At 46.2% G+C, this 27,050-nt stretch overlaps 1 protein-coding gene across 1 annotated transcript in view; it reads left to right on the top strand.

Annotated features, from left to right (window-relative positions):
- The first annotated feature begins 1,507 nt into the window (after positions 1-1,507).
- Positions 1,508-27,050, top strand: part of GPR179 (G protein-coupled receptor 179) — a 59,808-nt gene continuing 34,265 nt past the window's right edge. Inside the window, exons 1-2 of the mRNA XM_084804728.1 lie at positions 1,508-2,382; positions 14,834-14,942. Coding sequence (XP_084660854.1) covers positions 1,508-2,382; positions 14,834-14,942 — 984 coding nt within the window. The remainder of the gene's footprint in view (positions 2,383-14,833; positions 14,943-27,050) is intronic.

The following is a 27,050-nucleotide window of genomic DNA, read 5'->3' on the forward strand; positions in this document are numbered from 1 at the left end:
CCTCCTGCTCTCTTTCTTCCTCCCTCCAGCCAGCCCTCCCCTCCCCTCCCCACCCCATTCCTACCCATCACCTTCCATTCATTCTCTCCTTCTTTCTAGCTCCCTCTCTCTCTTCCCAAATGTAATGCATCTTCTCCAGTGGTTCTAACCCAAGTCAAGTTTATTTCACTGAAGAGCAAAAGACCACAGCGAACAACCAAATGATTTCACAGAAGCAAAATAACAGCACTTGTTTTCAATCGTGTGAACATGCAAGCACAGCAGACACATTGCATTAAAAAAAATGTATTCCCTAATTTAAAAAGTGATTGAGAAACAATAAGACAAAAAACAAAAACAAAAACCAGATTTCATAAAATTACACATCCAAGTGACAGAATAACACACCGCAGGAACGTGGAGTATGCTCTGATTAAATGCTGATGAAAATTACACTTGTGTATGCTCAGGCTTTATTACAGCTTCGTGTGGTCCAGAACTGAAAGAATGGGTTCTGGCCTGGGGCTGAGCCTTAGAGCTCAAATTAGGCCATTATTATTTCCATGGCTCTCTCCTTGGAATCACCCTCTCCATTCTTTTCTTTCTTTCCCTCTTTTCTTTCTTTCATCTCCTGGATCATCTCAACATGTAGGCGCGGCAATAGAATAGAAGGCCCTGCCTGAAATTTCTCCATCCTTGTTTTCCCCCCCTCTGCCCTTCCCTTCCCTGGTGCCTCAACAGTTAATTATATTTAGCAGCGTGATACGAACATCAGTAGGCAGTAGGTGACCTTATAAATGACTACCACCGTGTTAGTCAAGCTGATGAATGGATGGGGGGGGAATAAAGGCAGGGGGGAGGTGGGAAGACAAATTTCCCGTTGCCATGGCACTCCATGCAGGATTTGGTTGCTTGCATCACTGTCAGACCTATATCCCCTAATGGAACTAAAGTGAGACAGAGAGAGGGAGAGGGAGACAGACACTGTTCCCTTCCAATCTCTCTCTCTCCCCCGCCCCCCTGCCGTCTGGCCTTACACAGGATTTCTCCATTTCATGCATTTGCAAGTGAGGCTGTTGATAGCGCTGTGTGCGTGTGTGTGTGTGTGTGTGTGTGTGTGTATGAATGTGTGTGTGGATTTGCAGAGATTTAAAAGCCCAGGCATATAATAGTAGTGGGGGGGGGCAGTGCCAGCAGCTGCTCATATTGTGGTGACGTCTGCTCCATCACCAGCCAGGGAGGGCAGAAGCAAGAGAGAGCGAGAAATAGAGAGTGGGAGACAACGAGAAAGTCCTGTCTGTTCTAAAAGGAGGCAAGGAACTCTTCTGCAGGTGTGCCAATGTTTGTTGGGGACGTCTCTCTCAGAGATGGACCGGCTCCTTCTTTGCTTCTCATGCTTTTCTTCCTCCACCTCCTGAGGATCTCTAGATCCCCACCAGATGCATCAGGACTTCCCAAGAGGGCTTCCCCGTGGCTGAAAGGATCCCTGCCAGATGACTCTGGCATTTTCTGAGCCTTTGGCTAAACCATGGAGATCTGCTTGCTGGGGCTTCTTCTTTGGTGCTTCCGTCTCGAACTCCTTTGGGCTGCCGGGATCTTTCAGCAGCAACGGCCAGCTCCGCCCAAGGCCAGGACTTCCAAAGCGAAGGAATGGACACCTTCCTCCCCGTCTTCTTTGGCTTCGGCTTTCACTTGGATGCCCACACCTAACTTGGATAAGGCTGATGTGGAGGGATCGGAGGCTGCATCGGCCTTCCTGTATTCCGGGGATGTGTTAAGCCTCTCACAAGCCAACTGTACACGGAGGTTTGAGGTGAGAGATGTGGGGAAGGCCTCTGGCCCTCCGCCAGCCCTGCGTTCCTACCTGCATGGCACTGTTGACACCCTGACCCACGCCACCAATTTCCTCAACATGGTCTTCCAGACCAATGACATCCGGGAGTCCAGCGTGAAAGAGGACATCGAGTGGTACCACGCCTTGATCAGAAGTGTTATAGAAGGAGATGCCCAAGTTTACCGAGCCGTGCTGACCTTTGATGCTCACCTGGTGTCTTCCAAGCCCCAGATGATGCTCCAGGCCACCAAGGAGAACAATGAAATCTTGCTCCAGGATCTCTCGGCCTCCGCTGAGAGCCTGAGGAATTTGACTTGGGAAAACGAGTGGTACAACTTCTTCCGGTTTCAGAGGGCCCCACTACTTTACAAGCGAATCCTCAGCAATGACCTCAAGAGCCTAGATACCCCCAAATGGAGCCAGGGAGATAGCTACGTGATGGATTCAGGGCATGTCAAATGGTCACCACCTTACCTGGAATGTGAGGATGGGAAATTCTTGCCCACTTGGATGGTCACACTGTCCTCTTCCTTCTACGGCCTCAAACCTGACCTGAGTCCAGAATTCAAGTGAGTGGGAAAGGCTGCTGCTGGTGGTGGTGATGAGGGGTTAGTCCTAGGGTTGTCAACGTAGTGCTCGTGGGCCCCAATGTGCCCCTGGGCACCGCTGTGGGCACCTGCCAGGCTTCCTGTTCTGCCTGGTTTTTATTTTGTTATTTAGATTTTAAAAACTTCAACAGTTTTTTGAGCTGGGAGTCTGGCATGCTGCAAAACGAAATGCCAGTCTCCAGCAACTTCTTTATTTCAAAGAATCCCACTTGAACCCGCATGGGCCCCAGAGGTATCCTTAGAAAATGCAAATAGTGGGTGGCTGCAATCCAGCACTGAGGGTGGTAAGGGGGTATCCGGGGGGGAGTGGGGGAGTGAGGGTTGTATTTTGCCTGTGGTGTCTGTATGTGTGATGCCTTTGTGTGTGGTGTGTGTGTGTGTATGTTAGCTGGTTTATTTTGTTTTGGTGAGTTGTGAGTTTCGCCTGTGTGTGTCTTTGCCTGGGTTTTGTATGTGTAATACATGTGCATGTGTGTAGTTTGTTTGGCCTGGTGTGCATGTGTTGTGTTGGCGCATATTCAGCCTTTCTCTGTGTGTGTGCCTGCGCACACGTGCGCATTTGTGATTCCCTGAGCATCACCAATCTACCTTCTGTGAAATGGGTATTTTGTTGTGCATTGTGGGGGCAAATCCGCAGTTTGGCATTTGAGACTCAGATCCCACCTCTGCCTTGCACTCAGTTTCCTGGCCAAGTTACTTGTTTCTAGACCTCAGCAATTTCCCTTCTGCGAAATGAGTGTTGGAGCAGAAAAGTGTTGGAGTTCAAGAGACTTTGTTTGGAGTTCAGAATACACCTTTGTCTTATATTTAGGTCTTTGGGAAAGTTACTTTTCTTTTAGTCTCACTAGTTGGCCTTCTGGGAAATGGATATTTTCTGACTAGCCATACCAACTATGGCAACCATTTTGTGAAAGGGCAAGCCCCCTTCATGGCAGCCATTTTGTGAGAGCACCCATGACATTCTCTCAACATTCCAAATATGCCTATTGATCCAAAAAGGTTGGGGACCCCTGGGTCTGACTGTGATCTAAACCACATGTGACACAGGAGGTCCAGAATCTGATCTTCTGACTTTTAAAAAAACCTTAAAAACTTAACAAACAGGTGATGCAGGGAGGTGGATTGGATAGGTGTGATGTAGTGGCTAGAGTGTTGGACTAGGAGCCGGGAGATCTGGGTTCTAGTCCCCACTCAGCCATGGAAGCTCTCTGGGTGACTTTGGGCTTGTCACAGATTCTCAGCCCAGCGTACCTCACAGGGTTGTTGTTGTGAGGATAAAGTGGAGAGGAGGAGGATAATGTAAGCCACCTTGGGTTCCTTGCAAGAGGAAAAAGGGAAGGATATAAATTCAGTAAATAAAAATAAATACATTGGGAGGAAGTCTCACGAAGGAGAATGTGGGGAGAATGGCCTGCTCAATGCCTTTATGGGGGGCTGGATTACAAAAGCCCTTTAAAAAAAAGCCTTCCAGGGATAAAGTCGAGTTGAGTCCTCTGATTAAGCACCTGGTAGCCTTCTCCAAACTTGAACCCTCCAGATGTGTTGGACTGCAATTCCCAGTTGACTGGCTGGGAATGGTGATCTGAAGAGCACCAGGTTGGAAGAGGGTGGGTATAGGGATTTGGCTGTCTGTTTATTACTAAAATTCTGAGACACTCACCCGGCTCTTGCAGCGACTTACTATAATATTACAAAGATAAAAGAATGATTTAAATCTGTCCCAGAAGTTAATATTAAGAGTAAGAATAGCAACAACAATAATAGTGTTCCTCAAAGCATGTGTAAAGAGCTTTCTTGTCACAACTAAGTCACCATTCCTCGCCTTTACACATCTGAGAATGTGGGACAGGCCAGAGTTGGTTCTGTTCTTTTTGTTGGTGCTTGTTGTCCCCTCACTTTTTTTATTTTGTTTTCTTATAATTGCGAATAATACTTAAAAAAAAAAAAAAAAGTATTCCAGGGATAAAGTTGATCCAAGGGCCCAATTCCAGAGATGGGTGGGCTGTTCTCAAGAACAACTAGAAAACATTCTTGGCATGTTCAGAAATGCTCTCTCGTTTATTCTGTGGTCCCATGTTCCAGGGCTGAACCCTAACAAACCCTGACTCAAATTAAGCTCCGTCCAGTCATTCACTTTCTACTGTTTCAGCGCAGCAAAAATTGGGCATGAACGGGAGAGGAAATCCCTCCCATCCAGGCTTACCCTTTATTCTTTATTTCAAGAAATGGTTTCTTATTTACACTAAAAATTAATAGTGAATTCTTTAAAATAAGGAACAGGATGTAGTGATGGCCACCAATTTGGATGGCTTTCAAAGGGGGCTGGACAAATTCCTGGAGGAAAAGGCTATCAGTGGCTCCTAGACTTGATGGCTATGTGCTACCTCCAGTACCAGAGGCAGTGAGCCTATGTACACCAGTTGCTGGGGAACATGGGTGGGAGGGTGCTGTTGCACTCATGTCCTGCTTGTGGATTCCTGGTTGACAGTTGGTTGGCCACTGTGTGAGCAGAACGCTGGACTAGATGGACCCTGGGTCTGATCCAGCAGGGCTCTCCTGACGTTCTTGAGGATTAAATCCACTTCTTCACCTGGCTTGGGGTTGGCAGTGGGAAATAGTGGGGCTCTTGTGTCTTTAACAGTGGTGTGGCAGACAGGAATTAGACAGGTTAAGCTTCTTCTAGTATAGAAATGGAATTATGGGGAAAGCGTCACCTGTTGACATTCTGTCTGTCAGACATCTTATTACTTCTATTTGGCCCCTGATGGATTGTTTCTGTGGATCAAGAGCCAAAAAAGGTCCCCATCCCTGCCTTATGCTTATCAAGGCAAAGAGGGCCAAATAGGAGCAAGAAGTCACCTGGCCTGGCCACAATCTTCCCCCGCTACAGTGAGATGCGTTATATTTCTGTTTAAATTGTTTGCCAGGCACAATTTTTTATGCAAATTTGTATCCTTTTTTGTGGATGGGGCACAGGGCCCCATTCGCGTACAGCAGGGGTAACTCTGGCTCCCCTGGGGTCCCAGTCCAGCCCTCTGGGGTTTCTCAGATGGCCACACCGCCTTCCCCTGGCCCCACCACCTTTCCCTGGACAACCAATCATTTGGTGGTTTCCTGGATTTCTGCAGCTCTTTCCCCCATTCCAAAAGGTTGAAAAGGCTCTCCTAGGCTTCGTTACTGGGCAGTAAGAGCTTGAAGCTAAAATATGCTTGTATTTTTAGTCCCGCCCCTGTTTCCTTTGGCCCCACCCACCACTGGAATGCGGCCCCCAAGAGCTTCTCAGAAATGGAATTTGGCCCTTGGGTTGAAAGAGGTTCCCCACCCCTGACATACAGTGTATTGAGCCCAGAGAGTTCTGTTCTTGACCCTGCTCCTGCATGCAATGCCTGTGGTCTACGACGGAGGTGGAGCAGGCAGAGCTGGTGATGGCCTGGACCAAACAAAACATATGCAGTGGATGTGGCCACCAACTTGGATGGCTTTCAAAGGGGGTTGGACAAATTCCTGGAGGAGAAGGCTATCACTGGCTACTAGTCTTGATGGCCATGTGCTACCTCCAGTACCAGAGGCCGTGAGCCTATGTACACCAGTTGCTGGGGAACATGGGTGGGAGGGTGCTGTTGCGCTCATGTCCTGCCTGTGGGTTTGTGGGTTGCTGGGGAACATGGGCAGCTGGTTGGCCGCTGTCTGAACAGAATGCTGGACTAGATGGGCCCTGGTCTGATCCAGCAGGGCTCTTTTTATATTCTAATGGACCCTTGTTGATTTATATAACATGCTGCCCAGGATCAATAGTTTACTGTTGTCTCTTGATTGTTTCAATTGTTTTATTGATTTTTGCTTTTGTTATTGCTGTCGGCCACCTTGGGCCTGGTTCACAGAAAGGTGGGATATACATATTTATCATAGACAAATAAATGCAAATAGTTTCCCTTTAGCCCATGGCAACACAATCCTGTCTATGCACACCGTGCCTATCAAGGCTGAGTGTGATAACAGCACCACGCCACACATCTCTAGCCCTGTTTAGGAAATGTCCTTGCATGAGGAAGGGCAATGGAGAGAAGCAAACTGGCTCTGTGTCCTCTCACCATTCCCATTGCCCTCTACTCGTGGAGGGAGACTGCCTGCAGAGGAGAGCTTCCTCTGTCCATGGAGGCTCTCCCTGAGATTTAAGAGCCCGGGATCCACCACCCCCATGCACACACACACTGCCTCTTAGAGAGACAGGAGAAGAAAGGAGCAGAGGGAGGAAGGGAGCTGAGAGATGTCCGCCCATAAGGTATTAGGGAGAGACACTGGCCTGGTTTGCACATAATGCTAACCCCTGATTTATTCAACCAATGGATAAGCCAAGGTTTGTTGCCCTGCCCTGGGTTTGTCTGGCAGACAATCAAATAAATTGTGTTTTGTTTTCTCAATCCCTGGATTGTTTGTTTCCATTCCTCCTTCACCTGCTCCTTCACTATATCCCAAATGCCTTTGGGGCACTGTAGTACTGGCATGTAGAGCAGCTTGGGTTTTTTTTCTGGTCTTGCCCACCACTTTTGTAGACTGGCAAAACAACCCACGAACAACCCCTGGTTCTGGGTTCACGTGTAAGTTCAACCCATGGTTTAAACAACTCAGAGTTCACAACCCAACAGCAAACCATGGGTTCTTTTTCTGGGTTGTCTGTGGTTAACAAACCACGGTTTGTTAGCATGACACATCACAACAACCCTAAAATCAACAACTCATCATAGCATGGGTTAGCATGTGTAAACCAGGCCACTGTGGTAGGGGAAAGGGGACTAAAGGAGGAAGGATACTTCCAGCTTTCTCTCTCCCTGACCATTCAGGATGTGTTCTGTACCCCTGCTTGTACTGTAAGTTGTTTTCAGTATTCCCAATTATGGATATGGTTGGAGTATGTAGGAATCAATGTTTTGAAAGTGTTGAGTTTGGCCTATTTTGTGTTATTACAACATGTATTATGCATTCTTCTAAGCCAAATTCAAAAGTGAAATCTGAAAACACTCACAGTCAAATCTAAAATGTTATTTTAGGGGTTTTAGGGGTAATGGGCTTGGACTCAATGGTCTTATAGGCCCCTTCCAACCCTACTATTCTACTATTCTATGATTGCTGAATTTTGCACGTGTGTGAAATGTCTAGTTAATATTATTTTAATATTTTTTAAGGAAACCAAGGAACATGGCCTCTGCTCCATCTACTCCTCCTCTCTTAGCCCATTGCTTCCTTCATCCATCATTTTTATGTATTTGTTTAATCAATGTATATACCGCTTGCTATATCTAAAGATCTCTCGAAGCGGTTTACAGAATCAGAAGTTAAAACACATCATCATAAATACAGCAGCCCATCAGTTAAAATGTTTAAAATGTTTAAAATCAGAATTAAAAAATCACACAATAATGAATAAACTAAACTGGGCTTGTGGGGGTTGTCAGGGGGGGATGGTTCTCACACTCTTTGTTTTCCCCCACAGGGGCAGCGCAATAATTCAGGGAAGATGTGGGTAAAGATTTTGAACTAACAACAAAGTTCCATTTAATACTAACTGAGCTGAAATTTCTTAAAAGAGAATTTTTGTGGAAACGTTGTGAGAATTTTCTTGGTCAGCCCCCATATTGAGTGATGGAGAATTCAATCTCCTTTTTAATAATATGGGGTGGTTCCCCACCCCCGTACCCCAAATTTCCCATACACGAATAGGATGCAGAATTTTGAGAGCCCATTTTTGTGCAACCCTAGAAATTTCATTCTGTAGGGCGATGGCTTTTTTGACTCCCTTCATCCCTAACAGCCTAAAACAGCCTTCCCCAGCCTGAAGTCCTCCAAATGTTTTGGGCTTCAAAACTTCAATCTATTGTTCCTTTTACACACAAACACCTTGTCCCTCCTGCTGGTGAGAGACGGGGCAATCTGGAGGAGTCATGTTTTCTGACCATCATCTCGTGTTAGCTATGAAGGTCAGTGGTGAGTAGTGGTAAATTCTGAAGTGCAGGCACTCATCATGACAGTGCCCATAGCCACACCCCCAAGAAGAGACCAGAAATGCAGGCAGCTGCATTGATTCAAATCAACAGACCAGTTCTAACAGTTTTCACCTCCACCAGGAGCAGGGCTTTTGTAAAGCTAATGGGTATTAATTGCCCATTCAAGACCTGGGCCCCATCTACACAAGCCTTTTACTCCAGGGTGGCTGCGAGTCGAGGTCCCTTGGGACAGATGACGTAGTTGCCACTTGGCAGCCATCCGTGGCTTTCGCCTGGAAAATGCGGATTTCCAAGGAGGCGTTTTGCTGCAATGTTTTTCATTTGCTGCGGATTTCCCGCGGTTGCGAGCCATCTGTCCGTTCCCCAAACCGACTTCGCATTTTGCGGTGGGCGTGTTGTAGGCGTGTGTAGTGTTTGTGTCACTCTGTGATGCCCCTATACTCCCCCCGTCCCTTTGCAGCTACGCAGTTACAGAGGCACAGAGAGGCGTTTTCATTTATTTAATCGCACTTTTGCACATTTTTGCGGCTTCATATCTTCGCAATGGTTGTTTAGGACTTAGTGCCCAAGGGCCAGGGGTTCTTGGGGGAGGACCAACTTCACTCCAGCCTCCCATTTCAGAGTGATGGGTAGGCACGTACTGCTCACATAAACCATCGCAAGCTGGGGAACTGACAAACAGATGGCATGGAAATGAAGGAGCACAGAACCCCCACTTTTTACCTAATGTGGGACGGAAAGACACAACAGAACCCCTAAAATACAAAACAGCCACTGAAGTGTCGCACCCCCATGCTCACGGGCCTGCACAACTGCGCATCAAAGTATAATGGCAAAAAAAAGGGGCACGGTAGAGTCTGTTAGGGGAGCGCACAGTAAACTGCGAGTGTATCCCAGCAGAAGCTAATTCAAAGCTACAATGCTGCGCAGTTGCGACAGGGTGGGGGGTGACAGTGGTGCCACATAGATGGGGCCCCAGCCACCCCAAAATACTTTGCATTACAATCCAAAACAATATACAGCTGCTGAGGAAATTCACTCTCACCCTCCCTCTCCTTGTGCAGCTAGTATGAGGATTGCAGCTAAGCTCAGGGGGAAGAGGGAGTTCTGAGGGGGATGGCAGAAAATGTCAGCATCCCTGGTAGTAAAAAAAAGTGCTGGTGCTGAGTCTCTGTGAGCCCTGGCCCCACCACATCACTGATGCAAATACCTCACTCGACTATCACAGGCTATCTACTCTCTTTTGTCAAGTCAGGGCCGCTCACACTGATAGCTTTATTCACAAACTCTGGTAGGAAACCCTTAACAATATATAGGGATTTCCTCAGTGGGATTCATTTCGTTTACTTATTGCAAATGAACGGTGCATACTCTATAGACACAGAAATACGTGTGTACTTCTATGCACTGTGCAAAGCAGAATTGAGTAGTCTAGAGCAGAATCGGACAGCAAAAGGAGCATGGTAAAAACTTCCACGCTCATTTTACAAACTAGTCTTCGCAGTCCTCTAGCACTGGGGAGGAAGGCTTGAGATTGTGGTCAACATCCTGTAGAGGTTTAGAATCACCAGGAGCAAGTTTTCCCCTCTGTGGCAAATAGCAGCTCCAGGGGGATTTAAGTTGGGGAACTGGTGTGGGGGGCAGACACACACACCTCACATCTCTGATCCAAATCCCCCTGTTGTCCTGCGGTCCAAACCTGGGTGGCAGTGGTTGTTTGAGGGTTAAACAACCCTCAAATAAGCCATGGGCTGTTGTAGGGTTATATGAGGGTTATTTAACCCTCAAACAATACCTGCCAGCTGGGTTCAGATGACACGACAAACCATGGCAACCCCCTGTTAGGAGCTGTATATTCAAAATGGCCACCCACATGTACCACAAACCACCATGGCTTCAATAAGCCACAGTTGGGTGCGGTGATCACGCAAAATGGCCCATTGTCATTGCATCCACATAAAATTCAGTGAATGAGGCAGAGGAATGGCACCAGCAAAGCCTTGTTGTTGTTTTATATTTTTTTTTATTATTGTAAATTCAATAGAACAAAGCAAAACAAAACCAGAAAAGAAAAGAAAATATGTTGACATGATTAAATGTATCAATTTCAGTTAATACATGTGAAATGTGTATATGAAAATACAGCTTTCTAAAAAGTAAAAGAGATTATACATGCACTTCAACAAAGGCAGACCAAATATCCATGTATGTATCCATTTGCGAGTGGCACCTATATACCACCCATTGAAATGTTGAAAACGTTATTAAGTATTAAGCATTACAGGAAGTGAGGGTTTATCCTTCCAGTGTTGTGATGTCAGTCTTTCAGCTGTCAAAATGGCATGGAGAATCCATTTACGCTGACTGAGTGTTAACTTCCAGGAAGCAGGTCGATAATCTCAAAGAACATGTACAGTACATCAGTAAATATGAAAGAGTGTTCCAGTACAACATTTATCCATATAATAACCTCCTCCCCAAAAGAGACAACTATTGGGAATTGCAAAAACATCTGATTAAGAGAAGCATTAGCAGTATTACACTTCCAACAATTAGTGGACTTAGACAAACCCTTATTGAAGAGACTTTGTGGCGTCCAATAGGCATGAAACAAGAGTTTTTGCTGAATAAGACGTAACTTGAGATCCATAGACGCTTCAGATACAGACACTAAAGTGATGATCCATTGATTAGGCAAAATGGGACAATCCAGTTCCTTATTCCATTCCTGCTTAAGACCCTGTGTATCATATTTATTTACCAACAATAGGTATTTACCATCAAAGCCTTGTCTGGAAGCACCTCTTGTCTCATCCCCCTAGAGCAGCCTTCCCCAATGTGGTGCCCTCCAGACATTTTCAAGTTCATCTCCCAGCCTGTATGGCCAATGGGTAAGAATTCTGGGAGCTGTAGTCCATAACATCTGGAGAGCACCAGGTTAGAGAAGGTTGATCGAAAGACTCTCTCCCTCCATAGATCTGTTCAGTTTTCCCTCTTCACCAGCATTGTCCCACAACCTTCCACTTCTCTCACACACTTTTTCTGGGTAGACTTCAACAGGGCTAATTTAAACAATTTTTACATGTTCTTATCGGTTTCCTGTCAGATTTCTTTGAGGAGGGCTATTTGAGGCAAATGCTTGGTTTTATAAAAGAACATCAGTAGCCGGACCATGTGTTTCCATGGGGAGTAATTGTTAGACCATTTCCCTCAGGTTTTCTGAATAAAGGTGAAAAACCAATCCAAGAAGAGGGTGGACCTTCCCGCCGTCCCCTGCCAGCCAGGGATGTGGTGAAATCTAGGTGCCAGCATGTAAGGGAGAAACAGAAAGGACACAGACTGCAGTTAGAGATGGAGGAAGGCACAGAGAAAGAGAGAGCTGAGTTTGGGCTCTGTAAGCTTCTTAGGGGGCTGGCTGTCTCCCTAGAGATCTGATGTGGAAATAGTGGACCTTGGCTGTCTGTTGAAGTGTTTAAGTTGGGCCTCCACCTATGCCAGACTTCCCCAACCTGGTGTCCTGGTGTCCCAACCTGGTGTCCTCCAGATGTGCTGGACTGCAACTCCCATCATTCCAAGCATGGAATGATGGGAGTTGGAGTCCAACGCATCTGGAGGACACCAGGTTGGGGAAGGCTGATTTATGCTCAGCCTTTATATTTGTAAATAAATGCAAATATTGCAAAAATGCCAATAAACTTCCAGTGACCTCCTTCCAAAGGGAACCAAACCTGGGTAAGTGTTCTGCTCATCGCTCAGAGCAGTGGCTTGAGATATAAGAGATTCCACCGCCTCAGAGGGACCTGTCACTGCCCAGGGAATGCTCCAATTTGTAGCCCTGGTGGTTAACCACATGGTGCATCAGTCCACAGAGCCATGGGCTCCCAGCACTGGCAGCACCTGACAGGGGGACAGTAGGAGTCCAGTGGAGGAGTGAGGAGACCAGTGGAGGCTGGCAGCTCCAATTTCGGTGGGGCTGTAAATCCATTCTGGTTTTCAGTCAAAACCAGCCAAAACGCTAAAGGTGTTGAACCCTACCCCCAAAATAGATCCAGCACCTTGGATAGCTCCTTTACAGTTCTGGCTGGTTCTGACTGAAACCTGGAGTGGATTCACAGCCCCACGAAATCGGAGCCTCCAGCCTTCACTGGAGGAGACTAATTAGGAATGCCACCTTGCCACCTGGATAGCTTATCTGTTCTTTCAGTAAGATTCCACTGATTCAGAGGGAGTGATTGCTGCCACCATGCCTCCTTGCGTTCCCAGGGGAGGCTGGTGGCTTTGATGTCAGTGGCGCTGTGAATCTGCTCTGGGTTTCAGTCAGAACCAGTCAGAACCAGCTATCCAGGGTGCTGAATCCATTTTGGGAACAGGGTTCAGCACTTTGGATAGCTCTTTTAGAGTTCTGGCTTGTTCTGATCTCGTCTGATCTTGGAAGCCAAGCAGGCTCAGCCCTGGTTAGTACTAGGATGGGAGACCGCCGGGGAATCAGGCTTTCTGCACTGAGCAGGGAGTTGGACTCGATGGTCTTGTAGACCCCTTCCCACCCTATGATTCTTTGATTCTATAATTTCGGTGGGGCTGTGAATCCATTCTGGTTTCAGTCAGAACAAGCCAGAACTCTAAGGAGCTATCCAAGGTGCTGAACCTATTTTGGGGTTGGGGTCCAGCACCTTGGATGGCTTCTTTAGAGCTCTGACTGGTTCTTTTGCTTACCCACCTGTCAGGCAACATTAAGCTCCCACTTTTTTCAGAAGATGAGGGTGAGCAGTGGGAACTAGAAAGGGTAGGAGGTGTTTTGATGAGCTAGAGGACCTTTCTCCCTGATGCGCTACTTGTTTTACCAGCAGGGATATATGGTTTTTCAATGTAGGAGAGCGTTCAAAAAGACAAAACCCCCAAAGTGCGAAGTCCAGTCTGTCTCCCCTTTCCCACTTCATTCTATTGCATGTGTGGACACACCAACGACTAATCGGTGGGGATGGCGGAGGCAGCCAAGTGAGTGTGCATGGTGCTGTCCTTTTTTCACCTTGCGCAGCAAAAACCTTCACACCAACCCTAATCAAAAAGCTTATTCTGGTTTACAATCTTAGGGCACCATCCTATGCATGTTTCGACAGACAAAAGGCCCACAACTCCCAGCATGCCCCAGTTAGTTTGCTAATGGCCAACTCTGAATGGCCCGTCAATCCATCTAACTGCCCTTTCAGCCATATTCCTGTCTGTCCGTCCGTCTGTCTCTCATCCTCTGAATGGATGGTTCTTCCTGCAACAGATAAGCCCTTCTGCTTTAGGATTCCTGGGCTTTTCCCCTGAGTCACCCTCACACTGCTGGGATTGTGTGTTTCACGGTGTCCTCTATCTGATAAGTCCATCCTCCCCCTGCGCTGACCGATGGTTGCTTGCCTGTGCACAAAAATCATCAACAAAGAGGCAACTCTCCATGCAGTGACCCACAGCCCCTTCTTGGGCCATTTCCAGAGTTCAGGCAAGCACAGAAGATGCACAGTGCATCTCGAAACACACATGCTCCAGCTGTTTTGTGATTGCATCTGTCAGCCTTCCCTGACCTGCCACCCTCCAGATGTGTTGGACTACAACTCCTGTCATCCCCATCTAGCATGGCTATGCTGGCTGGGGCTGGTGGGAGGCAACAGGCTGGGGCAGACTGATGTATGTTAGTTACATGTGTTTCAGTCCCATGGAAATCACATCTCTGCCTCTGAGTGGATCACACTGCAGGATTTTGTCAGAGCTAGGGGCTCAAATCTGGACCCTGGACTCAAGGCCTGGGGGCTTAGCAGCACTTCATTTCTAAAAGGTGAGGTGCTGGGGTTTCAGTGTCAAGTAATATCCTCTGCCTGGTGGGAGACTTTTTCCCTGGGCATCAATGAAGCCTCTGAACCAGATCCACTGATGTGAGGAATGACACACGAGGGTTTGAGGATAAGAGCGGGCGATAGGGAGGTGACAAGGCAGTCAGCTAGGCTACCAGTAGAGACTTTCCACCTTTTCTTCTACACCATATTTACCAGCTGCATGATGGGCAGAGATTTAAGAGATAATCACACAAAAAGCAGCTGCAATATTCTGTGTGTCCCAGGGATGACTCCGTGTGTGCCCCTCCCGCCGCCAATTTTTCCAGCTATCTCCCTCATTTGCTCCCCCCAGCTTTCACTGACAGTATCGTAAGGTCATATATAGCTTGGATTAAATCCTCGCTCCCCCGCCACCACCAATAATGGTCTTTGCCACCTCCTGGTACTCCCATTCTAGTTTTTCTGGAGCAGTTATTTATGCCTATCAGCCAGCTGTGGTAACATCTGCAGTTACTGTAAGCCAGCTGATGTTAGAACTGTTTTCCTTCCTGCTCCCCAGTAATTGCTTAATCCCTTGTGTGTTATCTGTTCCAGAGGGGTCGTGAGGATGGATGTTAAAATCCAGAACGTTGATATAAACCAGTGCGCCAACGGACAGGGATGGTTTGCAAACACACACCAGTGTGACCTCAACAGTACGCAGGTAAGGAGGATCCTTGGAGCTGCACTCCCAACGGAGACACGTAACCATGTTAGATTAGTAGAGCTACGGAATAGGAGTCTTCTCTGTTATACCACCTGTCCTGTGGAACTACCTCCCCAGAAATATTTTGCTTCTGTCTCTTCTAAGGCCTCCTCTTGCTAATGTTTTTATGTAACATGTAGTATACTGCCTGCAGTGTGCCAAGTGCTGTATATAACACCAAAGTCTCACAGTACCCACACAGAGGGCATATCATTTGAACCAGTAAGAAGAGCCCTGCTGGATCAGACCCAGGGTCCACCTAGTCCAGCACTCTGTTCACACAGTGGCCAACCAGCTGTCGACCAGAAACCCGCAAGCAGAGCGTGAGCGCAGCAGCACCCTCCCACCCATGTTCCCCAGCAACTGGTGTACATAGGCTCAGTGCCTCTGGTACTGCAGGTGGCACATAGCCACCAGGACTAGTAGCCATTGATAGCCTTTTCCTCCAGGAACTTGTCCAACCCCGGATCTGCAGGAGAGACTATAACATTGGGCATGCTGGCTGGCGATGGCAGGAGTCGTGCTCTGACACACCTGGAGGACACATCAGGTTGGGAAAGTCTGATCTAGACAGGCAAGACAGTGGAATGGGAAGAGGTCAGGGGTTGAACAACGAAGGGTGGGAATCAAAGCACTGGTGGGAAAGGAAGGGTGATGATATTCATAGAATCATAGAACAGTAGGGTTGGAAGGGGCCTACAAGGCCATCGAGTCCAACCCCTGCTCAAGGCAGGAATCCAAGTCAGGGCATCCCTGACAAATGGCTGTCCAGCCTCGTCTTGAAGGCCTCCAGTGTGGGAGAGCCCACCACCTCCCCAGGTAATTGGTTCCATTGTCGTATTGCTCTTACAGTCAGGAAGTTTTTCCTGATGTTCAGCCGGAATCTGGCTTCCTGTAACTTGAGCCCATTATTCCGTGTCCTGCACTCTGGGATGATCGAGAAGAGATCCTGGCCTTCTTCTCTGTGACAAACTTTCAAGTACTTGAAGAGTGCTATCATATCTCCCCTCAGTCTTCTCTTCTTAAGGCTAAACATGCCCAGTTCTTTCAGTCTCCCTTCATAGGGCTTTGTTTCCAGTCCCCTGATCATCTTTGTTGCCCTCCTCTGAACCCTCTCCAGTTTGTCTGCATCCTTCTTAAAGTGTGGTGCCCAGAACTGGACACAGTACTCCAGATGAGGTCTAACCAGTGCTGAGTAGAGGGGAACTAGTACTTCCCGGGATTTGGAAGCGATTCTTCTATGAATGCAGCCCAAAATAGCATTTGCCTTTTTTGTAGCCACATCACATTGTTGGCTCATATTCAGCTTGTGATGGACAACAATTCCAAGATCCTTCTTGCTTGTAGTGTGGTTGAGCCACGTATCCCCCATCTTGTAACTGTGCATTTGGTTTCTTTTTCCTAGGTGCAGAACTTGGCATTTGTCCCTATTAATTGTCATTCTGTTGTTTTCTGCCCAGCGCTCCAGTCTATCCAGATCACTTTGAATTTTGTTTCTGTCTTCCAAAGTATTAGCTATCCCTCCCAATTTTGTGTCATCTGCAAATTTGATCAGCATTCCCTGCACCTCCTCCTCCAAGTCATTCATACAAATGTTGAAGAGCACTGGGCCCAGGACTGAGCCCTGCGGTACCCCACTTGTTACCTCTCCCCAGTTTGAGAAGGTCCCATTGATAAGCACTCTTTGAGTCCGATTCTGTAGCCAACTGTGGATCCACTGGATCGTTGTTTCATCTAGCCCACTTTGAGCTAGTTTGCTCATCAGGAGATCATGGGGCACTTTGTCGAAAGCTTTGCTGAAGTCAAGGTATATGATGTCTACAGCATTCCCACGGTCTACAAGGGAGGTTACTTGATCAAAAAATGAGATCAGATTTGTCTGGCAGGACTTGTTTTTGACAAATCCATGTTGGCTTCGAGTAATCACGGCATTGTTGTCAAGGTGCTTCCAGATGGATTGCTTTATGATCTGCTCCAGAATTTTCCCAGGGATTGATGTCAGACTGACTGGTGTGTAGTTCCCAGGTTCCTCCTTTTTACCCTTTTTGAAGATAGGGACAACGTTAGCCCTCCTCCAGTCATCTGGCACTTCCCCCGTCCTCCATGATTTCTCAAAGAGAATAGACAGCGGTTCTGAGAGTTCTTCTGCCAGTTCCTTTATTACTCTAGGATGCAGTTCATCTGGCCCTGGAGATTTGAACTCATTCAAAGTAATGAGGTGTTCCTTGACCATATGCCTACTGATCTCCAGCTGCAATCCTGCCCCTTCAGCCTGTACTTCGCCTTTGCCAGGGGGGTCATAGACCCTCTTTTGGGAGAAGACTGAGCCAAAGTAGGAATTGAGCACCTCTGCCTTTTCTTTGTCATCTGTTATCGTTTTGCCATCCTTATTTAATAGCTGAACCACCATTTCTTTCCTCTGCCTTTTACTATGCACGTAGCTGAAGAAAGCCTTTTTGTTGTTTTTAACATCCCTTGCTAACCTTAGCTCATTCTCAGCTTTAGCCTTCCTGACGCCATCCCTGCAGTTCTGTGCTATCTGCCTGTACTCTTCCTTTGTTACTTGGCCTTCTTTCCACTTCCTATATGTGTCCTTTTTTGTTTTCAGGTCATCCCTAAGCTTTTTGTGAAGCCACATTGGCTTCTTCTGTTGTCTTCCACCTTTTCTTCTTGTTGGAATTGCTTGTGATTGTGCCTTGAGAATTTCCTTTTTTAAAAGCTCCCACCCATCTTGGACTCCTTTTCTCACTAGCATCGCTTGCCATGGGACCTTACTGATCATTGTTCTGAGTTTATGAAAATCAGCTTTCCTAAAATCCAGGGTACGCGTTTGACTACACTTGGCTTTTGCTTCCCTTAGAACCAAGAACTCAAGTACAACATGGTCGCTTTCCCCCAGAGTTCCTGTAACTGCTACTTTATCCACTAAGTCATCTCTGTTGCTTAGGATCAAGTCAAGGATAGCTGATCCTCTAGTTTCTTCCTCTACTTTCTGTAGGAGGAAGTTATCCACCACACAAGTCAGGAATTTCCTGGAGGGGCCATGTTTTGCAGAATTTGTCTCCCAACAAATATCGGGGAAATTGAAGTCCCCCATTACTGACATTATTGACAGGGCTGGAGCTAAAAGGAAATTTTGCACAAATCCAATATGCAGCAGTTTTCCAGAACTGGAAATGTTCAACGATTATTTTTGGAATTTGACTTGGAAGGGTATTTTTTGATCAGCTCCCTTACATCTTGTTGATAGAGTTGCAATCCATAGTACCATTTGCTGAGATCTGCAGGAGAGACTCCTCATACATACACTTTCCATCCTGTCAGCCCACATAATAGTGTTAGGTTGGTAGGGATGCAGACTAGTAGTCTTTGCTGGTATAAATTCTGGCCTCTGGAACTCTTTCCCCAGAAAGGCCCACCTAAGGTCCAAACTAGCCCTGATGTTAATTGTGTGAATGCAATTAATGTGCAGGATTTTTTGTTATGTCCGTAGCAGCCATGGGGAAACCTGAGCAGCTTCTGGACTGTGGGGGTTGGGGAGGCAGAGTATAACTCTTTCTCTCCCTGCCCTGGCCCCACAAAAATGGATTCTTAGAAGCTGCTATTTGCATTTTCAATGAACCTCACATTAGCGCCAAAGACAGCTTCCCTTGAAATGCAAATAGCTGCTTCAGAGGAGCAAATTTTGTTGAGGCTGTGGCAGTGTAGGACAGCGCTGCCTGTAAGTACTGTACAGAATTTTAATAACAGGGACTAGAAGCTTGTAGCTGCTGCAGTCCTCATACTACATTACTTCCTACAAAGCATGTAACATCAACCAGGAATTCTTCTTTAAAAATCACAGAAGTGTAAAATATAATTGAAAAGGAAAACACAACCATAATCATTTGTGACTGCATGTGCTTTTTAAAAGCGTAATTTCTTGTTGATATCTGTAACTTTTGCATTCATAAAGGGAATGTTAACGTAATATGGTGATTTGTTATGAACATTTACAGTGTATTAATTTTAGTCCATAATAACATTTCTTTTAAACATCTTGTCATGTTCATGTCTTTCCACATCCCCATTTAATTCCTCAACATCCCTCTTCTTCCCTTCAACATAGCCCTTGCCATTTAAAACCCTCCACAATGTTCCCTTCCATTTTAAAACTAGGGATTTTTTTGAGCGAGTTAAATGACAGTGTGTATGGTATCATTTTTTAGCCTTGTGATACGTTCCATGGGGTTTTCTTGGCAAGAATACTGGAGTGGGTTGCCATTTCCTTCTCCAGTGGTGAAAAGAAAATCCGATGCTGTAAAGAACAATATTGTTTAGGAACCTGGAATGTCAGATCAATGAATCAAGGTAAGCTGGAGGTGGTCAAACATGAGATGGCAAGATTGAACATCGACATCTTGGGAATCAGAGAACTAAAATGGACAGGCATGGGCGAATTTAATTCAGGTGACCATCATATCTACTATTGTGGGCAAGAATCCCTTAGAAGAAATGGAGTAGCACTCATAGTCAACAAAAGGGTGGAAAAAGCAGTATTGGGGTACAATCTTAAAAATGATAGAATGATCTCAGTACGAATCCAAGGCAAACCATTCAACATCACAGTAATTCAAGTCTATGCCCCAACCACTGAGGCCGAAGAAGCTGAGGTTGATCGGTTCTATGAAGACCTACAACACCTTCTAGAACTAACACCAAAAAAAGATGTCCTCTTCATCATAGGGGATTGGAATGCTAAAGTAGGAAGTCAAGAAATCACCGGGATAACAGGCAGGCATGGCCTTGGTGTACAAAATGAAGCAGGACAAAAGCTAATAGAGTTTTGCCAAGAGAACACGCTGATCATAGCAAACACTCTTTTCCAACAGCACAAGTCGCGACTCTACACATGGACGTCACCAGATGGTCAATATCGAAATCAGATTGATTATGTCCTTTGCAGCCAAAGATGGAGAAGCTCCATACAGTCAGTCAAAACAAGACCTGGAGCTGACTGTGGCTCAGATCATGAGCTGCTTCTTGCAAAATTTCGGCTTAAATTGAAGAATGTCAGGAAAACCACTAAACCGTTCAGGTATGACCTAAATCATATCCCTGATGAATATACAGTGGAGGTGAGGAAGAGATTTCAGGGATTAGAACTGATAGACAGAGTGCCTGAGGAACTATGGACGGAGGTCCGTAACATTGTTCAGGAGGCAGCAACTCAATCCATCCCAAAGAAAAAGAAATGCAAGAAAGCAAAGTGGCTGTCTGATGAGGCTTTACAAGTAGCTCACGAAAGAAGGGCAGCGAAAAGCAAGGGAGAAAGGGGAAGATATACCCAACTGAATGCAGAGTTCCAGAGAATAGCAAGGAGAGACAAGAAGGCCTTCTTAAATGAACAATGCAAAGAAATCGAGGAAAACAACAGAATGGGAAAGACTAGAGATCTCTTCAAGAAAATTGGAGATCTCAAGGGAACGTTTTGTGCAAAGACGGGCATGATAAAGGACAAAGAAGGCAGGGACCTAACAGAAGCAGATGAGATTAAGAAGAGGTGGCAAGAATACACAGAAGAACTATACAGGAAAGATCTGAATGTCCCTGATAGCCATGATAGTGCGGTCACTGAACTTGAGCCGGACATCCTCGAGAGTGAAGTCAAGTGGTCCTTAGGAAGCATTAGTAACAACAAAGCTAGCAGAGATGACAGTATTCCAGCCGAGCTATTTAAAATCCTAAAAGATGATGCTGTTAAAGTGCTGCATTCAATATGCCAACAAATCTGGAACACTCAACAGTGGCCACAAGACTGGAAAAGGTCAGTTTACATTCCAATTCCAAAGAAGGGCAACGCCAGAGAGTGTTCAAACTACCGCACAATTGCGCTCATTTCACATGCCAGCAAGGTGATGCTCAAAATCCTACAAGCTAGGCTTCAGCAGTATGCAAACCGAGAACTACCGGAAGTACAAGCTGGGTTTAGAAGAGGCAGAGGAACTAGAGATCAAATCGCCAACATTCGCTGCATCATGGAGAAAGCAAGAGAATTCCAGAAAAACGTCTATTTCTGCTTCATTGACTACGCTAAAGCCTTTGATTGTGTGGATCACAACAAACTGTGGCAAATTCTTAAAGTGATGGGAGTACCAGACCACCTTACCCGTCTCCTGAGAAACCTGTACGAGGGTCAAGAAGCAACAGTAAGAACCAGACATGGAACAACCGATTGGTTCAAAATTGGGAAAGGAGTACGACAAGGCTGCATATTGTCACCCTGTTTATTTAACTTATATGCAGAGTACATCATGAGAAATGCCGGGTTGGATGAATCAGAGGTCGGAATTAAGATTGCTGGGAGAATTATCAACAACCTCCGATATGCAGATGATACCACCCTAATGGCAGAAAGCGAAGAGGATCTCAAGAGCCTCTTGTTGAGGGTGAAAGAGGAGAGTGCAAAAGCTGGTTTGAAACTCAACATTAAAAAAACTAAGATCATGGCATCTGGCCCCATCACTTCCTGGCATATAGAAGGGGAAGAAATGGAAGCAGTGACAGATTTTACTTTCTTGGGCTCCAAGATCACCGCAGACGGTGACTGTAGCCCTGAAATTAAAAGACGCTTGCTCCTTGGGAGGAAAGCTATGGCCAACCTAGACAGCATAGTCAGAAGCAGAGACATCACCTTGCCGACAAGGGTCCGTCTAATCAAAGCTATGGTTTTCCCAGTAGTAATGTATGGCTGTGAGAGCTGGACTATAAGGAAGGCTGAGTGCCGAAGAATTGATGCTTTCGAACTGTGGTGCTGGAGAAGACTCTTACGAGTCCCCTGGACTGCAAGGAGGTCAAATCAGTCCATCCTAAAGGAAATCAACCCTGTGTGCTCATTGGAAGGACAGATAATGAAGCTGAAGCTCCAATATTTTGGCCACCTAATGCGAAGAGAAAACTCCCTGGAAAAGACCCTGATTCTGGGAAAGACTGAAGGCAAAAGGAGAAGGGGACGGCAGAGGATGAGATGGCTAGATAGCATCACGGATGCAATGAATATGAACTTGAGCACGCTCCGGGAGAGAGCGCAGGACAGGAAGGCCTGGCGTGCTATGGTCCATGGGGTCACGAAGAGTCGGACACGACTGAACGACTGAACAACAACAATGGTATCATTTTATAGATGTTACCCCTGTCAAAGCTCTGCTCAAAGTATGAAGGGCATTTTCTCCTTGAATAAACCTTTCTGAGATTCACTGCAGGTTTTACTTTTCAGTGACATCCCTTGCTGCCACAGGGATGGTCTGTTTCTGGGTCTCTCTCTCTCTCTCTCTCTCTCTCTGCATGTGTGTTGTGTTGCCTAGTTAGCACCATTCTCAAACAGCATCAGTGTTCCTCCTCTGCTGCTGCCTTCCCCACGCTTCTTTTAAGCATCCCTCCTGTGTCTCGTTTCCCCTTTGCTTCTAGCCACCCTGTATTATCCCTCTCTGCTGACCCATCTGCCTCCTTCAGCTGCTTTATACCTTCACAGCACAGCAGGGTTTTAATGTGCAAATCTGCATTTAAGCACCTTTTACTGAGCGTGTGTTTGTACGTGTGTCTCATTACCAGCACTGGGCATAGTCTGTAATGGGCGCTGCTGGGCTGGTTCATTGCTCTTAGTCCTATAGGTGGTTATAGTCTGAGTAACAAATCTGGTGCTATGTGACAGAAACCATCTTGGGAAGTCTCCCAGGCAGTTGGATACAAGAAAGCAGGGATGAAGTGAAATTTCCAAGCTTTGAAAAACCAGGGCAAATTCATCTGTTTGGCAATATTTGCAGCAGGGTGCAAAATCAGTCTCATTTTGACTTAGGGAAAACAGCATTTTTTAAAAGTCTGATGCAGGGTTTGCCTGAGACGTTTTGGTGCCTGAGGCCAACAAAAATCAACATCTCACCTACCCTCCTCCTCCTGCTATATTAACTAAGATGGAAGTGTGATTCAGTAGGATAGTCTCCTGTCCTCACCAAATTAAAGGGAACAGCTCCAAAGCACTACTGTTTACACCAAAATGAAGGTAGCCCCTCGGGATAACAAGCAAAGGTTCAAAGAAGCCTGGACTTTCCTTAGGGCTGTGTTTCTTTAATGGATCTGACATTGGGCATTGTATTCATCTCAGCTGTCATGTTTAAAAGCAAGGTTCTAGCTCTTGTGATCATAAGCATAGGCAAGGGTGACCATGTGCCTGACTTTAAAGAGCACAGCCCTCTGTTTGAAGGCATCCTGTCTTTGGAGGGCTGTCCGGTCCGTGTCTGGTTTAAATATAAAGGACCCTAAGAAGGGAGAGAATAGCAGGGGCCTTAAAGTTGCTCATTGATAGCACTTGGACAACAGACTGAGCAGGTACACAGGTCATAGCCCTCCCCACTCTGGTGAGGTGCATTACATTTCTATTTAAATTATAGTAATTATTTCTAAATTTGCATATATTAATCAGCATACAAAACTTTGATACAAATCGGTGTCCTCTTTTTTTGGTGCCATGTAAGTGCCTAGGAAGCTGCCTTCTACCAGGTTAGGCTATTGGTCCATTTAGCCCAGTATTGGCTACTCTGACTGGCATCAACTTTCCAGGGTCTCAGGAAGAGGATTTTGATCTTTCTTTTTTTTAAACTGGAGATGCCAGGAATCTTGCAAATTTTTGCATGCAAAGTATCAGTGGATCGTGGTAGCTCCAATTTCAGTGGGGCTGTGAATCCATTCTAGGTTTCAGTCAGAACCAGCCAGAACCAGCTATCCAGGGTGCTGAATCCATTTTGGGAATAGGGTTCAGCACTTTGGATAGCTCTTTTAGAGTTCTGGCTGGTTCTGACTGAAACCAGAATGGATTCACAGCCCCACCGAAATTATAGAATCAAAGAATCATAGGGTTGGGAGGGGCCTACAAGACCATTGAGCCCAACCCCCAGCTCAGTGCAGGAAGCCTGATTCCCAGGCGGTCTCCCATCCAAGTACTAACCAGGGCTGACCCTGCTTGGCTTCCAAGATCAGACAAGATCAGGCGCATCCAGCGCTTTGTTGGAGCCACCAGCATGTTTTCCTCCACTGAGCTATGGCCATTCCCTTGGAAGTGTGTGAGCAATACTCAGGGCAATCACCAAAGATGTATGGGTAGGAGGGCTGCTCAGGATTTCCAGTAGGCAGGCGGGAGGCTTCAGTCTCCTGCATGGCCCCTTGCTTGCATAATGTACACTGAGCACATAATTCAGCTTTTCATGGTGCAGACTGTGGATTACTGTAGCAGAGAATTGTGGTTTCTTTATCTTTCAGCATCAAGCTTTGGCTTTATTCAAAGAGGGGCACATGCAGTGGAGTTCTGGCCACAGCAATGTGCCAAAAGAAACTACAGGAAATTTTGCTGTTAAGAAGTTACAGAGGTTAGCTTTTGAATCAGCCATTTGTGGTTCTACATCAAGTTTGGATATGTTTGCTTTACGTAACTGAAAAGCAAAATTTCTGATCAGAAGACATTTATTTAAGAAAAAAAAATTACCTACTTTTCACCATAAAATAATCCCAAAGCGGGGTTAAATTAAAAAAAGTAAAATAATACAGCATTGACCAACAACAAAAAAATCAAACCGGGAGAACAGTAACAGGTAAATTGTTGACACAATGCAGCAAAAAAGAAAAAAAAGAGAAAGATTTAATCAAAAGCCTGGATAAACAAATGGGATTTTAGCTGGCGTCGAAAGCTTGTAACACAAAATGTTAGATTAAAAGGTTTGGGAAGCATCTGTAACTATTAACCCACTTCAGCAAACCAGTCAGCAAGTGTTCGATGAACAATGCCCTTTTTGCCAAGCCCAGTGGTGTGGTGGAGTCAGGGCTTGCAGTGCTGGCACTTTTTGATTAGCAGGGACTCTGATGACATCTGCTGTCCCCCTCAGAATTCCCTGTTCCCTCTGAGCTTAGCTGCAATCCTCACAGCACCTGGTGGGAAATGAATTCTCCCAGCAACTATACATTGTTCCCTGTCATAATGCAAAGTATTTGGGGGTGGCTTGGTCTTGAACAGGGAATTAAGGCCCATTAGCTTTACGAAAGACCTGCTTTTGATGGAGATGAAAAGGACTAGAACTGGTTTGCTGATATGGATCAAGGCATCTGCTTGCAATTTGGAATTCTTCTTGGGTGTGTGGCTACAGGGACTGTCGTGATGAGTGCCTGCCCTTCAGAATTTACCACAGCACCACTGGCCAAGCCTAGGGTGAGCCATGTTGGTATTACATATGCAATGCAATGCATCTAGCAAAACGATGTCAGTCCAGAAGGATCTGTATACAAGGGGGAGCAGGGGAGGGGAGGGGAAGCTTATTGCTAGGGCTGGGGCTCAAAACTAGACCTGGATGGTCTGTCACTGGAGTACCGCTCTTTGCAACAAAGCCAGAGGCTTCATCCTGCCTGGGAATCACAGGGGCCACCTATTCCCATCATTTCAACATTCTCAACCTATTTTGGGAACAGGGTTCAGCACCTTGGATAGCTCCCTTAGAGGTCTGGCTGGTCCTGGCTGCAACCAGAATGGATTCACAGCCCCACCGAAATCGGAGCCACCAGCCTCCACTGGGCCTGCTGGATCAGACTGAGACTCTGCCTAGTCCAGCATCCATCAGATGCTAGCCTGATGTGTCCAGGAAGCCCACACGGAGGGCATGAGGGCAATAGCCCTCCCTTAATGCTTTCCCCCAGCATTTGAGGTTCAGAGGTATACAGTCTCCAACCACAGAGTTTCCATTTGGCGATCATATGAAGTGGGCCCTGCAACAAAATGTTGCAGTGTGGAGTGTGTACTCCATTCCATTCCCCCTTCCTCCTGGTTTTCTGGCTCCCCCCACTCCCAACGGTCAGTCAGCATTCTTCGGCCACTGAGCATGCTCAGTCTTCACTGGACTTTGGTTGATTTTCCCTCCTTCTGTATTATTTTCCATAAAGATGTTTTGTACTTCTGCAAACTACGGGGCTCCCCAATTCTGCTGATATCTTCCTCTTGTGCATGACACCATTTTGGCTGCATAAGCATCAGCATTCTCCCTCTGAAGGCTGGAAATAGAGGGAATTACATTTATTCATTATTTTGTCTAAAAATTAAAAAAAATCTAAACAAGTGACCATCACCACATCGTGTGGCTATGAATCCCACACCTTAATTATCCATATATGCACTTCAAAGGATTGTGACCATGTGTCATATCTGTCTGCCTCTTGTGGTAGCACCCCACATCGGCCCAGTGAGACAGCAAATGCACTGTGCCCCATGGTAGAGCCACCTTTGCTCACAGCATCCAAAATCACACACCACAGCAAGTTCTCTTTTGAATCCTTCCTCTTTTGATTTAACAAGGCTTTTTATTTTTTAAATAAAACATGGAAACACAGTCCAACATTGTTAATCAACGGTTCACATCTATCTTTGGTCCTTATTTCCGTTCCATCGTTCTTTTCTCACGCTGGGTAAATACCAGCGACACACACTGATCATTATGTCTGTGTAATTAAATTATTTCTTCTGAACCATGGGAATCCTTTAAATATGCTCTTCCCCAGGCACTTTTAACTTCACAGTCTGTGAGGGTTTTCTTCCTTGTATTCACGATGTCCCGACCACATCTCCCCTCCCCTCAATTTCCTTCTCACTTTCTCCCCACAAGAGAGCCAGTGTGGTGTAGTGGCAAGAGTGTTGGACTGGGAGCTGGGAGATCTGGGTTCTAGTCCCCACTCAGCCATGGAAGCTCACTGGGTGACTTTGGGCCAGTCACACACTCTCAGCCCAACCTACCTCACAGGGTTGTTGTTGTGAGGATAAAATGGAGAAGAGGAGGATAATGTAAGCCGCCTTGGGTTCCTTGCAAGAGGTAAAAAGGCGGGATATAAATGCAATAATATTTTTTTTTTTAAAAAGCTTGGCTACTCCTGTTCACTTTTGTCCTCTTCTCCCACTTCTTTGTGCCTTCTGCAGGCTACTGCTTATACCTGGAACAGGATCTCACAATCTGTTCCTCAAACCACTTCAGATGAGGGCAAAAAATTTAGTAGTGCACTGAA

The sequence above is a fragment of the Heloderma suspectum genome, chromosome 6, assembly GCF_057233095.1.
Source record: "Heloderma suspectum isolate Gila_16-S chromosome 6, 16-S_ref, whole genome shotgun sequence".
In the NCBI taxonomy this organism is placed as follows: Eukaryota; Metazoa; Chordata; class Lepidosauria; order Squamata; family Helodermatidae; genus Heloderma; species Heloderma suspectum.